General features: G+C 39.9%; 1 protein-coding gene across 2 annotated transcripts in view; it reads left to right on the top strand.

The window, feature by feature from the left end:
• EFHB (EF-hand domain family member B) overlaps window positions 1–16,410 on the top strand; it is a 49,442-nt gene extending 33,032 nt beyond the window's left edge. For both annotated transcript variants that reach the window (XM_043595501.1, XM_043595502.1), the window contains 5 exons: window positions 2,357–2,511; window positions 8,006–8,213; window positions 11,199–11,411; window positions 13,418–13,599; window positions 16,075–16,410. In XM_043595501.1, coding sequence (XP_043451436.1) covers window positions 2,357–2,511; window positions 8,006–8,213; window positions 11,199–11,411; window positions 13,418–13,599; window positions 16,075–16,248 — 932 coding nt within the window. In that variant the 3' untranslated portion in view covers window positions 16,249–16,410. The remainder of the gene's footprint in view (window positions 1–2,356; window positions 2,512–8,005; window positions 8,214–11,198; window positions 11,412–13,417; window positions 13,600–16,074) is intronic.
• Window positions 16,411–16,635: the final 225 nt, after the last annotated feature.

Below are 16,635 nucleotides of genomic sequence, written 5' to 3'. Positions count from 1 at the left end.
ATGTCTCATCCTTAAGGCCTGGAGTTACTGGGTATGTTAAGATGCCTCCAGGAAGCGTGTAAGGGTTGTGCCCAGCTCCGAGTATGCACCAGAACCAAGACCAGTGGACAGTGCTGCATCATGGGAATTGGTTGCAGGCAGAGTACAATGAAAGAGCTTGCTTGGCTTTTCTGATGGCCGTGGAATGGTAGCCAGGTCACGGTCTCTCGGGGCCGGAACTTTACTCCTGATTTCAGCTCTTTAGAGATGACTCTTGAGTAATTGCAAGTGATTTGACATGAGCTTTATAAAATATTCTTTCAGGGCCAGGCCAGGAGAAGATATCAGCATATATATCACTCACCAGGGGTTATACCTAGTGAAGAGTATAGTGGCAAAACCAGGTGGAGTTGAAAAAAAACCATCATTCAAATGTTCCTTTTGGATGTTAATGGAGAGGGAAGGCCTCTGAAGGTAAAAACTCAATCAAGAGCCATCTTATGGAGGAATGAGGACCTCTGTTTTACAGAAGAGCCACCCACAGGGTTTATATTAGGGGGAAGGAATGTGGAGGAACAGAAGAAGCCATGCTTACCTGTCAAAAATCACTTTCACTGTCATGATTTCCTCTCACAAAGCCACTTATGCTTTGCCCACTTCAGGGTGGTCCGATGATAGCTGATTCCACTTCAGATGACTTTGTTCTGAGGCACTTCCCAAGTTCCTGGAGCCAGCCTTAGTTGTAGGCTTCTCACCCATATCTACCCGTAAAAACATGACTTTTATCAGAATAGGTGGGATTAGCGCCTGATTTTATAGTAAGTACGAATCTCAGAGGTGCAACGAGCACCTATTAAAAGAGACCCTTGACAGAGCCTAATATAGGGACTTACACAGAGCAGGTATAAATACTAGTTGCTGCAAACTGCACCAATGTAGTGATTTAAATGATTCCATCTAGGATATGACAGTCAACTGCCAACACGACCCTGCCCCCAAGAAAGCAGGAAGGAAGGGCATTGGCATGAATGGAGGCAAAAGGTTCCTTCTGGTGACATCCACCAAGCCATCACATCTGAAGCAATGGGGTCAACTCTACTCTGATCTCTGTCACCATTAACATCCAAGGAATCCATTTTCTGACAAGGAATGGGGCTTAGAGGCAGAGTTTATGTTTGTACTTTCTTTGTGTCATAATCTGGGGAAGTTCGTTTAAGTCGTGAAGGATAAGTGGAAGCAAGGTCCAGGTCTAGGGGGCATGTAGTAGGTAGACTGGAGACTTTATTACTTCCAGATAACTGAGGGGATTGTGGGTCAGGACTCAATTAATGGAACTGTGATGAGGGCTGGTCTCCTGTGTAGGTGGTTGTACTGGGGAAGCGGGGCTGAGAAATGGAAACTTGATATGCAGAATGAAGGCAGACTGGAAATTCATATTAGAAGGGAGTAGGTAATTTGAGTTCCATTTTTATAAGGGATCCCAGAGGTTTATTAACTTCAAGGCATATAGAGTGGTCCCTTATGGACTCTGCCCCACTTTCAGATCTTCAGCATTGTAGACAAATGTTTGGTAAGAGGCAGATAGGCAAGGCTTCACGATCTTAAGAAAGACAGCCTAGGAGGTCTGATGAATCCCCTCCCCCCACATTCATTTTGTCAGAAGTATTACGTTTTATCAGTTATTTTATGTTCTTTTTTATATACAAGGATTTTTTAAAGTTTATTTTTTATTTTATTTATTTTATTTTATTTTTTTTAATTTTTATTTTTTTTTTTAACGGTTATTTATTTTTGAGACAGAGAGAGACAGAGCATGAACAGGGGAGGAGCAGAGAGAGAGGGAGACACAGAATTGGAAACGGGCTCCAGGCTCTGAGCTGTCAGCACAGAGCCCGACGCGGGGCTTGAACTCACGGACCGTGAGATCGTGACCTGAGCCGAAGTCGGACGCTTAACCGACCAAGCCACCCAGGCGCCCCGAGTTTATTTATTTTTTAATTTACACCCAAGTTAGTTAGCATATAGTGCAATAATGATTTCCGGAATAGATTCCCGCGATTCATCCCCTATGTATAACACCCAGTGCTCATCCTAACAAGTGTCTTCCTTAATGCCCCTTACCCATTTAGCCCATCCGCCCACCCACAACCACTCCAGCAACCCTCAGTTTGTTCTCTGTATTTAAGAGTCTCTTATGTTTTGTCCCCCTCATATACAAGATTTTTGTTTTTGTTTTTAACACACTGCATAATAGAATCAGAGTTAGGCATGAGGTTTTTTCATTCAAAGAAGATCATTCTCTCTTTTAGGATGGGAATAATATTGACAGACTTTATCTGAATTCAGATGAAAGACTTTTTCTCTCCCTCTTTAATAGGAGCTGGTGATCTCATCCATAACAGACTTCCGGGTGAGTATCTTCGAGGCAAGGATAGACAGAGAGCCCTGATTGCAGCAGTGCGACACCACTTGAAGAAAGTTAACTACCAGAACTTTGACACTTTGCTGGCAGCCTTCAGGCACTATGACAAGGTCAGTAGTTGAACAGAACTTTTGGGACTATGCATGGGCTTACAGATTCTGGCAGGTTGGTGTAGATCAGGGGTCAGCAGATTAAGGCCCATGGGTCAAATCCAGTCCACCACCTGTTTTTGTAAATAGTTTTATAGGCCAATTTATTTTGAATATTTTCTATGGCTGCTTTTGCACTATAGATGCCGAATAGGGCATCAGAGACTGAATAGCTTGCAAAACCTAAAATACTTGCTTTTTGGCTCTTGACGGTAAAAGTTTACTGACCCCTGGAGTAGATCAGTGGTTAGCAAAATGTGGTTCTTTTATCACTGTCAGGGTCACTTGGGAACCTGTTAGAAATGCACAATCTAAGGCCCACCCCAGACCTACTGTATTGGGGAACACGGGGTTGGGGCCTAGCGACAGTGTTTTAACAAGCCCTGCAGGTTGATACACATTCAATTTGATTAACAAGCCCTGCAGCCCTGATACACATTCAATTTGAGAACCGCTGAGGCAGATTTAACTGTACTGTGCTGGGAGCAAGGGGAGGGGGTGGCACCCTAGGTCCCCAGGGAAGACTTCCTGGGTCTAGGTCATTTATACCTAAAGCTGAGTATGTACACGTAGTGCTGTCAAGGTCCAAGTCAGACTTAGAACGTCTCTCCCCTGGGGGAGTGGTTGTGGTTTCAGTTTTGAGAGTGTAAAATCATTCAGTTTTCAATCTACTCTAAATTGTAACCTTTGAAAAAGTCAGATAAAGCTAGGGCTGCGTAATAACCTCACACCATTTTAGGCCATCACAGGATTGTTTTTACCGAGCTGCACTGCCTTTGGCTTATACTAAGGTGCACTATTGTGCAAATCTCTTGTGAAATATGGCACAATTTTATTAGTATGCCGATGAGGCTGTTATTTATTTTTGTCACATGCATCCTCTTTATATAGAGAAACCCATTCTTTCTAAAGGAAATAATTGTGTTTCATTTAAGTATCTGGTTTGTTTTTACCTCATGAGTAGCATGGATTTTGTACTGATTGTGAATACCTTTTTGAGTTGGCCTCCAGGAAGCTCAGAGCCAATTCAACAACACACATCTAGTTTTGTGAACACGATCTTACAGCATACATTTTGTGTACTCTTTTTATTCCAGTTTCTTCTTATTTTAGTCCATCTTTATTTTCTCTTTGCTCTGATTTCCTCACTTTTCGGGCTCTGTTTCATTGTACTCATTTTTCTAGGCAGCCTCAAACTATTTTAGAATGAGTCCAATATAAACAAATAAAAGCTCCTAAATAAACCTGTAATGATGCAGTGCATCATAATTTTGATTTGAGAAGAAAAAACCCTGAGCAGAATGATTTTAGTTTATCTTAAAGAGAAAAGATAATGTTTATATCTCCCTTCCAATGTTGAGCACAGTTTTGGAAAAGTTACACTTCACATTTTTTATCTTAAAAAAAAATCTTGATTACTCATTGGCTTATTCAGTTTAATCCATTCATTTTCTTTGTTTTTTTAGATTAGGGGTCTGTGTGCCTGTGTTGTACTGATGAATAAAAAGTGGGTTAACTGTCTCATTTATATTTGTACCAATTATGCAGGGACAAACACCAATCAGTCACCCACTGCATTTCTTGCAAAGTTGTGTTTAAAGAAAATGTAAGCATTCAACTGTTTCTCTGGTTTTTAACAGAGACAAATTCTATTTACAGGTAATTTAAAAATGAATCTTCAGACTTAAAATATGTAAGCTAAAATAAGTACATTTTAAACTTGACTCAAATACAAGTATCTTACAAAGATCATAGTGGGGTAAATTTATGTATTTATTTAAAAATTTTTTTTTAACATTTATTTATTTTTGAGACAGAGAGAGAGCATGAACAGGGGAGGGTCAGAGAGAGAGAGGGAGACACAGAATCCGAAACAGGCTCCAGGCTCTGAGCTGTCAGCACTGTGCCCGATGCGGGGCTTGAACTCACAGACCGCGAGATCATGACCTGAGCCGAAGTCGGATGCTTAACCGACTGAGCCACCCAGGTGCCCCATGTGTGATAAATTTAGATAGCACTGATACAAATAAGAGAATCTACCACAATACATGGTGTTCTGCTTTTTAAAAATTCTTCATTTAAAATGTAATTATAGGCAAGACGATCATCTTAATAGCTGTTGATTATCTTAGTGAACCACCAGGCACATTCTTCATGATAAAATTAAATTAAGCAGAAAGGAAATTACTGAGAATTATTTAATTTTGATATACCTTTTAAATAGTTAACTTTTAATATGTACAATGTAGTGCTCAGTGTCCTCGAGGAGCTTTTTTTCTGAGAGGGTAATAAGATGTGGGTCTTCCTGGTACAGCTGTAGGATAATTTTTGATTATTTGAATCTTATATGATTGGATGCCCAGATTTAGTTTAATGAAACACACAAAACGAAACAGAATAAACAAGCCATGATTTCCTGAATGAATCTTCTTAGCTTAGAGGATTAATTCTTTATTTTATTGAACTCTCATTGTACATCAGACATTGTTCCAGATTATGTGTAGACTTTTGACTTCAGAAATTTAAAATCTAGAAGGGAAATAAAAAGACTCATCATGGTCACAGCAGAGTCCCAAATTTTCAAAATAGGTCTATATCATTCCAAATCCTTTTATTCTAAGTATTACCCAGGAAGTAGCTGAGATGACATTATTCCTTTTAAGGCCAGCAGTATTCAGTGATGAGACCCATTGGATATGAGCCAGAAGCTGGTGAGGTAGACAGACAATTTTTGAGAAGGTTATTCCAAAGCTCAGTCCTACCAGATGGCTATGGATGGTTGGGTGTAGGAAAGGTTCACTGAATACCTTGACCAGTAGCTCATTGTTGAGTAACACTTTTGCTATAAGACACACCATTGTCAGGCTGAAAATGGCCCAGAAAGCAAAACACAAGACTCAGATTAGTTTCATGGGCCATCGTCTTGTGCCTGGAGCTGGCTGATTAAACTGGAATAGCAACTCCATAGCTTGAAAATGTGTCAACAGTGTGATGCACCACTAATAGCTCTGAGAGGGGACACAGGTTCCATGTAGACAGATTGGACAACTTTTGGCAGGAGTCAAAGTAAGGCGTGTGGTGTGGTAGCCTCTGCCTCAGAGACGTGGAGTGGTTTTCTTTGTAATGATTGGTGTGTCGTCGTGTCTGGTACAACAACGGATCCAGGCAGCAATGGTGGCACTGTGGATGATTTACGCTCAGTCAGAAGCTTGATTTCAGTCTGAGAATGGGCAGAGAAGGGACCCTTATCATAGGCATCTATATGACTTACTCACATGGTTCAGCCAGGAGCTATGATTTGTTACCATAGTTTTCAGACTCAAAAAGAAGTGTTTTTAATCTTCCAGTCTGTAGTTTTCCAAATGGCAAACCAAACAAGCAGGCCATTGGCAATAGTCCAAGAGTCAGTAAAAATATAACAGGTTCATCAAGGGGAATATTGGCCAGAGCAATGAGAGTAGCCTTGAGTTCTGCCCACTGAGTAGATTGACTGTCCATTTTTGATCCTCCATAGCTCTCATTGAGGTTAAAAACCACAGCATGTTAGTAAACCAGACCCAGAGACTCTAAGTGTCAAAATCATTAGTCACAGAGACTTGTAACTCAAAGGGGTCATTAGGGTTGTGTGACCCCAAAGGTACTAGCATCCTCTACTTGTGGCTCATTCATAATACAAACACGTAAAGCATCAGTACCAGTTATACATTCAGTAGTGGAATAATATATTCTGCTACAGAAATAATATATTGCTAGTTTTCCTTCTCCACTTTGAGCAAACCCTGCCCACACCCCACTAGCTGAATCCAGACATCTCCTCCCCATAGAGACTGAGTAGGATGATCAATTTGGCACTCATATCCAAAGAGGCCATAAAAGTACGTGACTTCGCCCCTCTGAAGTTAGGCAGTTTACTTGAACAGATGAATGTGGCATTTGATCTCCCTTGGGGACAGGGAGACCTTGGTCCCACATCTAGTCATCTTTCTCCTTAGAGTAGTTGAGGTTGGCGCATGGAGGAGGGAGGAATCAAGGGTGCAGAGGGAGAGAGTGACTCACTACCTGGTGAATAAGAAACATTCACTTTGAGTTTTGAGTGGTATGTAGCTCAATGAAACAAACCACCAAAGTTTTCATTCCACGCAAATCCCTATATTGGGCATTGAAGTCATCACTGTTGGCACCATCTGTTTCAGTTTTGATTTAACAGCCATATCCTACATAGCTTTTCAGCTAGGGCTATGGGGTTTACATTTTTGTTTGACTTGGGCTTGCAGCAGAGATTTTTATAAAGTAGTCTACATTAGTCCAGGGAATTTGCAGCCCCCCTGTCGAGATAATATGTTTTAAATTCTCATTCTCTTTCAACACAGGCATCAGGGATGTTTTCCAGGACTAGGGATCTGACTGCAGGAATTTATCTAGAGTTTATTGGTCAGTTCCTCATTCTCCAGGGATCACCTTCATCAGCACTGTAAACCCAGTCCTGAATGTAAGAGCTGAATACTAGTCAATGAGTCATTTATCACCTCTTGGGAGTTTGTCTCAGGGAAATTTCTCTGAGAGGGCCAAAGCTCCCTTATAGCAGCTAGGACGCACTGCAAAAATACTCAGACCTTTTACTCTCCTCTCCAAATGCACTTAAGGGTTGATAGACTCCAGGAGGAGTCTCCAGAGTGGTAAGACGTCTCAGCTCTTGCCCTTCCTCCTTAACAAGCATTACGTGTTCTGCCCCTTTAGTTCCCAAGGGAAACCTGCTGGTTCCTGCCCATAGCCTTCATAAATTTCCCTCCTTCCACACACAGTGTAGGTACTCCTTTAGCTGTTGTCTGGAAGAAGGTAGAAATTCTCCTGCTTCCCCTACCAGGATGAATCTTAGTGCTGATTGTTACAATGGGCCAGATTGGTAGCATGTCCCTCTTGCCCATAGGAATGTTAACAACAAGCAGGCAACTGTCTGCTGTACCTCCGTGCACTTGGCCTACAATTACTTCCCCAATTTCCCCTCATTACCAGAGAGTGGAGTGGAGGGCCATTTAGTGCTGTTTGAGCACCAGAGGTGTTAAAAACTTTGAAAGTATGGGGAATAGTAGAAAGCTGTCAAAAGCACAAGATGTTGGTTAAATGAAATGTCAAGCACAAATCATGGTTACACCTGCCCTACCACAACGTGATTTAAAGAAAAAAAGTATTTGGAAAAAAAATTATTAAAATAGAATGAACAAAGATTCTGAGCCACACCCTGCTCCAACCAGCGTTGGAATTACTGTGCGCATGTTAGGATGACACAATGAAGACTTACCTTAATAACTGCCTGCTCTTTTGTAAAAAAATAAGACAAATTCATTGAATTTATGTGATAGATCTCTTTTTTTTTCTTAAATGAAATAATAGATGTTGCATACTCTGCTCTTAAAGATGATGCTTGTTTCATCGTTTTCTGCTTTGTGTCTAACAGAATGGAGACGGGGCGATAGATAAAGCTGAGCTTCGGGAGGCTTGTGATCAGGTCAGCTTGCACTTAGATGAGACGCTCCTGGCCCAGCTATTTGACTACTGTGATGTGGATAAAGATGGACTGATTAACTACCTAGAGTTTGCAAATTTTCTTAACTGGAAAGATAAAATGCCTCTGAAAGAGTATGAAGAGAGGGTCATTATTAAAGGTATTTAATTTTTGAAGATTTGCTAACTTCTTCAAGGGACTTTTATATTTTTACTTTTCTAGAAGCTTGACTCTTGTCAACTTTAATATATAATATTAAATATGCACATACATATATTATTTGCTTGTTTATCCATAGAATACCTGTGGAAGGACAGGAAAGAGTTTGATGACATTTAAGGGGAACCAGGTAGCTAAGGGACACGGTGGCAGCAAGACTCACATTTTAATCTAGGTGTTTGTATCTCTTGAATTTGGAACTATGTACTCCTCATTCAGAAGAAAAAAATTAAAAGCAAAACAGTTTACACAGAGACCTAAAACACTAAAGACAGTTCCTCAGAAAACTGTTGGAAAACCATTGTCTTAATTAGCTCCCCTCCCCCAGGAAAAGTCAACAGTAAAACAGAATTTGACGTAAGAACACTTCTTCTTTTACATTTTCTTACGTTGACTTCCTACATCACTAACCGTATATTGATAGACATATATACTATGTATATGGACATGTGTGTATATTTTAAATGTAGCTAAAATCACAGTGAATGTACCATTTTTATTTGACTTTTTAAACTTCAGCTTTCAAATTTCTATGGAATTAAGAAATAGTTTTATGGTAAACTTTTCTGTAAATTTCATTTTCAGTTCCCTCATGCTGATATATTATGAATTACTAAGCCATTTCCTTACTCTTTGAAATTTAGGTTGTTTCCAGATATTTTGAAAGTAATATTGATAACACTCAAAAAGCTTTGTTTCTAATTATATCTCATTTCTTATGAATGTTATTATTGTCCCAGAAGAACTCTGTATTTTCATTTTGCTTTTCTAAATGATTGTAGCAGTCTGTGATTGTATCAGCAAAATCTTTGAGGTTTGACCCTAACTTTGCTACCACTGAGTATTATTTCAAACATTCTTGTAATTTAGTTGTTATGATACCTTGTTTGCTTTAATGTTCCAATCTTGATTATTAAGGAAGATTAACTTTTTTAAAAGACTGTTTACGTTTTTTATCTTCTCTTGGAATATTTTTCTCTAAAAAGTGAAGTTATTACTGTTTTTACTTTTATTTCTGGGTCATGCCTTCCTGCAAGGTCAAAACCAAATTTGGGGCTTTATTGATGATGTGTGACCCCTTATGGGTTTCTGAGATGGCCTTTCTATTCTAACCACAAGGAAAGCAGGAAGTTCTTCTCTGCCTAATGAAGATTTTATGGAAAACATTTCTACCCTCGTCCTCTCAGAAATACAAAGGGTTGATAGATTTATTTTCTTCTTGGCACAACTCATGGAATAGTGGCCGAGGGCTGAAGCTGGTTTGAAACCAGATTTTCAAATTGTTCTTGGTTTTTGGGTTCTGACTTCATCAGCCATTTTCAATGGAGTCCTTGAAATTTTTCACCTTCTCAGAATCTTCTAAGATAGTGGCCAGTGGTTTAGTCAGGAAGGGCTCAGGAATGTTTCGCCAGGAATTTTTTTTTTTTAATTTTTTGGAGAGAGAGTGTGAGCACAGGTGAGTAGGGGTTGGCGGGGAGAGGGACACAGGGAGAGGGAGAGAGAATCTTAAGCAGGTTCCATGCTTAGTGCAGAGCCTGACGTGGGGCTCGATCCCACAACCCTGGGATCACCATCTGAACTGAAATCAAAAGTTTCAACTGAATTTCAACTGATTGAGCCACCCAGGTGCCCCTGACAGGAATTTTCTTATATCAAATTCTATATTACTGTTGACTTCTAGAGGAAAAGAGGTAAGTGTTCTAAGGTAGTGGCTTTCTTTCTTCCTTCCTTTCTTTGTTTTTCTTTTTTCTTTTCTTTTCTTTTCTTTTCTTTTCTTTTCTTTTCTTTTCTTTTCTCTTTCCTTTCCTTTCCTTCATTTCTTTCTTTCAAGTTACTGTTTTTTATTTATTATTTTTTTACTTTTGAAATTAAAAAAAAAATTCCAGTTAGTTAATAAGGAAGTAGCTTTCTAACAGTTTTCTGAGAAACTGTTTCTCATACTTTGTCCAGATTTCTGCCTTTTGAGGGGTGCAGGGACAGCATTAGAGGTTTTGGAACACAAGGTCTGAAAGTGTTCATGGCAACAATTGGCAGGAGCTGAATAGGGGCTGCAGACTTTAGATAGGCATGTCTTTTCTGGTTTGCCATGGTTCTCACCCCAATCTGATACTGGGGTTCCATTTGCCTTTGCAACCCTTGCTTGGGCTTTCCCAGAACCCTGAGAGTTCTTCTAGAAATTGAAAGACCACAGCGCCCTCTAGTGCTGCCTGTGTAGCTACCAGGTCTGTGAAAAAGCTGTGTCAGGAATTCAGTCCTAAATTTCGGAATGACTCAGTAAAGTAAATCTTCAAAAAGACAGAGTCTTAGAATTGGAGTTTTACCTCAGGGTTTTCTTTTATATACCGATTCGAGGAGGTATATAACCTAACCCTATATGATTTATATAATCGGTTCTTGAGCTCACGCTGTGTTCTCACTGCCAGTCCAAATGTTGCAATAAATGGGGTTCCCTGCCACCATCAGGCATGGGTGGAATTTACAACCCCCATATGTCTTCTCCCTCCCTCCTTGGGGGAGAACTCTGGAAACAACTCTGGTAATCCTGTAGTTCAAGTTAAATATGAAAATAAATTCTAATTTTTTTTTTTTTTTAAGGAGAAATAGGTTCCATGGTTTCATTTGGTCTCTCAGATTTAAAAGCTTTATTTTAGAGTAAAGCGAGTGGAGTGGCAAGAAGAAACCTTAGGCTACATTGGGATTCCCATATATGTCATCAGCCTGCCCTTGCTCTCCCACAGTGGGACACTGGCTTCAGTGGAGGGTTTCCATCAGCCCAGTCTCTGTCTCCACCAGCAAGGAGGGACTAACCAGGAAAATGGATTTTGCTGTAGAGCAGTAAGCACCAAGTAGTAATTTCTTCCTGTACTTCCCGCCCCCCCCCCCCCCCCCCCCCCCGGCTCCCCCGCCTTTCCCTCTTTACTTGAAGGTAGAAAACCAGATTGTGCAAACCCTGCGGAGGCTAATATTGAAGAATCTGAACCAACTCTCCTGATAAAGCCAGAAGATACTGTCTTAAAAGAACCAGGGAGCTCAGAAAAGACTCTCCGGACACTTCTGAGGCCAAGTGATAAAGTTTCTAATCACTATAAGACAACTTCTTCTGAGATCAATGCGGTTGTAGGAGCTGTTCCTTCTCTTTGTGAGTATGTCACGTTATTTGCTGAGTTCTAAAAGGATCAGCAAACATAGAAGTGTTCTTTGTCCTTGTATTATCCCCAGTCTCTTATCTTCATTAGGCTGTTTCTCAAAGCCTAGGACCTTTCATTCAGTTCTGTATTTGAAGCAACCAGGGGGGTCTCAGTAAATGTAGGGAGAACTGAACTATTGTTAATGATGACCCAAATAATATGATTCTCTCAACACTAATGAAATTGATCTATGATGAGCAGAATATTGAATATTACGCAGACTTCACCAACTGTTAGGAGACTTATAAACCATGTGATTCTTAGCTACAAACAGATTTGCCTTCAAATATTTGAAGAGCTGTCACAAAACTCTTCTCTGTATCTTCATTCTCCTTCTGCTAGTTTGCTAGGGCTGCCATAACAAGTACTGCAAACTGGATGGCTCAAACAACAGATATTTATCATCTTATGGTTCTGGAGGCTGAAAGTCTGAGGCCAGGGTATTGATGGGAGTTGGTTCCTTCCAGAGCTGTGAGGGAGAATCTGTTCCAGGCTCCTCTCCTAGATTTTGACAATTTTTGGTGTTCCTTGGCTTCTTCTGTATCACCCTGATACCTGCCTTCACCCTCACATGGTGTTCTCCTGTGTGAGATGCCCCCTTTTGTAAGGACCCCACTCACATTGGATGCGTGGCCTACTCTACTCCAGTATGACCTCATCTTAATTAATCACAAATACAATGAGTATTTTTTTCATGATTTATTTATTTTCTTTTTTTTAATGTTTATTTTTGAGAGAGAGAGAGAAAGACACAGCATGAGCAGGGGAGGGGCAGAGAGAGGGAGACAGAATCGGAAACAGACTCCAGGCTCCAAGCAGTCAGCATACAGCATGATGTGGGGCTCAAACCCACAAACCGTGAGATCATGACCTGAGCTGAAGTTGGATGCTTAACCAACTGAGCCACCCAGGCACCCCGCAATTACTCTGTTTTTACATAAGGTCACATTCTGAGGTACTGGTGGTCAGGATTTTAACATATAAATCTGGGGAGAATATAGTTCAACTCATAACACCTCATTATCTTAATATTGAACATGATGATTCTTGGTTAGTTAGAAAGATTATTTTATGTTGGTTAAGATCACTTCCTGAGACTAAGGACATGACTAAGGATTTGCATGTTTTTCTTAACTGGATTTTTTAGATATGCCATATATTCTGGTGTAATGAGCTTCTACTCCCATTAGAATAGTACTGTCCAATAAAAATATAATTGGAGTTATATGTATTTAAAAAATTTTAGTAGCCACATTAAGAAAAAGAAACAGGGAGGGGCGCCTGGGTAGCTCAGTCGTTGAGTATACAACTTTGGCTCAGGTCATGATCACAGTTTGTGAGTTTAAGCCCCATGTTGGGCTCACTGCTCTCAGTGCAGAGCCCGCTTTGGATCCTCTGTCCTCTCTCTCTCTGCCCCTTCCTGCTTGCACTTTCTCTCTCTCACAAAAAAAAGAAGGAAAAAGAAACAGGTGAAATCAATTTTAATAGTATATACACTTTATATATAATACATAGATCTTCCAAATACCTTTTCAATAAGTAATCAATACAATATGATTAAATATTTCACTTTTTTGGGAGTACTAAATCTTTGAAATTCAGTGTGTATTTTACCCTTACATCACATCTCAACTTGGACTAGCCCATTTCTTTTTCTTTTTTTCTTTTTTTAAAAATATTTATTTTTTATTTTTTGAGAGAGAATGAGTGCATGCATGCAAGCGAGGTAGGGAGAGAATCTCAAGCATGCAGAGTCCAATGCAGGGCCCAATCTCATAATATGAAATCATGACGCAAGCCGAAATCAAGAGTCAGATGCTTAACGGACTGAGCCACCGAGGCACCCCCGACTAGCCCCATTTCAAGTGTGTACTCAATAGTGACAGGTGACTGGTAGCTACTGTATTGTATAGCTCAGTTGTAGAATGTCTGTTTTCCTCTCTCATTGATGTCCTAGGTTATCCCATCTATGGTGTTCCAACCATTCGGTCTGATATCCCTGCCCCCAGAATTCGTCGCATCAGTGATAGAACTAATTATGGTGAAGACGGCAATGCCTATTCATTACTACATCCTACCATCTTTGGCCAGAAAGGAGTGTTTGAAAGAGACTTCTTCAAGACAAGATCTAAAAAAGAGGTAGAGCGTATTATTTCAAAAGAGTTGAAAGACATGTCAACTTTGCATAAACACAGAAAGATGAAAATGCTTATTTATCAACAACTATTTAACTTTAGACTTTTAAAAAGTTGAGCTTTTATGTTACAAAAGTCATCAGGATCCCCAAATAGAGGATTCTTAAGGATACTATTTAGTTTGGTTGTGACATTTTGGTACAATTCTTGGAGCAGAGTTTCCTCTGTGATAGGAAACATTACTCTCATATGATACATCCACTAGGACCTATGTATAAAAAGAAATGTTTTCCTAAGGAACTCAATCAAAAGGGATCACTCCTTTCCTTGTGTAAGTATCTCATGGTTTTATATCTCCAAAACCAAAGAGTAGGCATGAGAAGGGCCACTCTGCCACCCTCCTTATATACTGCTATCTGATTTAAAATATTCCATCCTGTTGCCACGTCCTTTGTCAGCCCATGTATCTTGTTTCTGTTTTGTTTGTTAGAAAACATGGTCCTCATATTCCAGGTGGTTTTCTTCCTAGGTGGGTTAGAAAACAGGAGTGACCAGCTACATCAGAATAGCCACTAGGGTTCTTAGGGCCAAGGATTAATAGCAATGCATGGTCAGCCTGCTTGATCTGCACTCGTGGAAGGCAGCGTGTACTCTAGGACACAACTGCTGCTTCAGAACTCTCATATCCAGAGCTAGGAATGATATGAGGAGACATGTAGACATATGATGCTTTCTGAGACTTCAGATGAAGAGTTGATTACTTGAAAATTTACTAACTCCTACCTTAATTATAACAGATTCATTGTAACAATTCATCCCCACTGAGGTAGGGGACAGTGGAAGGGAGAAACTCAGAGGAGAGGCCTTTTGCCTGGCCTTTGGGACCACCCCAGGGGATCAGAGAAGGGACACCCCAGACTGTGTTTTCACATCCCTTAATTACTCTAACGGCCATATGAAATAGAAGTTCAGGGTTGCCAAAAGAAACAAAAATCTCCTGCTTGTTGCATGTTGCCTAAAATTCTTTTAACTAGGAAGTCATCCTTTGTCTCACACATCTGGAAAAAAAAAGAACCCAGATGAGTGGTTGGAGTGAGAATGGACGGGTTTCTGGAAAGATCAGCTAATCTGTGTATTACAATGGAATGGGGACCTAAGGGAGGGATGCCTCCTGAGGAGGGGGAAAGGAAGTGGAGGAGGAGGCCACTTCAGGAGTTGACTCTGTGGGGACACTCCTTACCTGTCACTGTGGGTGGGGCAGCAGGAAAACGCTGTTCTGCACAGGGGCACTGAGGTGTTTTGCTGTACAACTGCAGCTTCTGGCAGCTCTCCTGAATTTCCCAGGAGGGCACATCATTTCTCCAGGATCTTTAAATTGTTAAGATTCTGCTTAATAGATGTATTCTGCAACTCTTCTATTTCTTTGGCTTTCCTATTCACTGTCTAACCTTTCTTTCTATTTCCCTCTGCTTTTTTTTTTCTGTGTGCTTCATAATAAATGTTTTTCCTCCTTTAAATTTAATTTTTTTTCAAATCTTTTATTTCCTCTACTCACTCTAACATTTCTTTCTACGTCTATGTCTTATCTTTCCTTCCTTATGTTTTCCCTTAATAATTATCATTGCAGAGAGGTTGCTAACCAAAGTTTGCTGGCTTTCAGTATGTTCAGATTTTAGTTTGCTCAGTTGTTCATGCATGCTTTATCTCTCTGGCATTTGCACATTCACAACTGTAAAGTTTATATCGGGCCAGTTAGGGACATTTTATAAATGATCCTATTTTAGAGAAGGGAATTTTCAAGGGGTTTACATGACATACACAAGATCCTAGTGACAAGAAGTGAGTGAGATGGAACTTAAATCCAATGTGTCTTCTCTAACTTTTTATTCTTTCTGCTTGAATTTGGCTGCTACCTTAAAAAAATTTTTTTTAATGTTTATTTATTTCTGAGAGAGAGAGAGACAGAGTGCGAGCAGGGGAGGGGCAGAGAGAGAGGGAGACACAGAATCCGAAGCAGGCTCCAGGCTCTGAGCTGTCAGCACAGAGCCCGACATGGGGCTTGAACCCACGAACTGTGAGATCATGATCTGAGCCAAAGACGCTTAACCGACTGAGCCACTCAGGCACCAACTACCTTTTAAAATAACCAGAAACACTTAAATAGTTGAAAGTAATTTTATATATGGGTCAGTATAGGTGAATACCCTCTTAATTGCATTAATGCTTATTTATTTATTTTGAGAGAGAGAGTTAGAGTGTGAGTGGAGGAGGGGCAGAGGGAGAGAGAATCTCAGTCTGTCAGCGCAGAGCCCAACATGGCTCATTAAGATCTCACTAACCATGAGATCATGACCTGAGCTGAAATCAAGAGTCAGATACTTAACTGACTGAGCCACCCAGGCACTCTAAAAATATTAAAGATACTAAAATACAAATTTAAAAACATAGATCTCAGTCTGACTTTCAATTTTTCCCCTAGATTGCAGAGATATTATGTAACATTGGTGTCAGGCTTTCTGATGAAGAATTTGAAAATGTATGGAATCTTGCATCAAAAAAACATCACAGAGGAGAAGTTTCTGTAGAGACCATCAGAAATGTTCTGGACGAGCTACAACATGCAGACCGGATCAAGTGTAAAACAACCATGTGATATTTTTGGAGTTTATTCATTTAAAAAAAGAAATGTTAAATCTGTATTCAACATTAAAATGTTGAGTCCACTCTGGTTTTAGATATGTTAGATGTCAGTAGTCACTGAAGTAGGACTCATATGCCTATGTGTATTGCTAATAAATTTGATTTGGGATTTTAAGATTTATTGTATTGTTTTCTGTAAAACACCAAACAACTTGATGAGCACTTAGAGTTAATCTTTCATCTCACCAAAGGCCTAGTTCAGAATGATGTAGATGTTTGTAATGAAAGCATTGTAGACAGATGCTTAAGAAGTCTATGCATTTTAGTTGGTTGAATGAAATTCAAAGTCTAGTTTGTGATACTAGGTTGACAAAATTTTGCCTTCAATCTTTTGTTATTT

Source organism: Prionailurus bengalensis, chromosome C2, assembly GCF_016509475.1.
Source record: "Prionailurus bengalensis isolate Pbe53 chromosome C2, Fcat_Pben_1.1_paternal_pri, whole genome shotgun sequence".
NCBI classification, from domain to species: domain Eukaryota; kingdom Metazoa; phylum Chordata; class Mammalia; order Carnivora; family Felidae; genus Prionailurus; species Prionailurus bengalensis.
The sequence above is the reverse complement of the archived record's forward strand: the minus strand, read 5'-3'. Positions and strand labels throughout refer to the sequence as shown.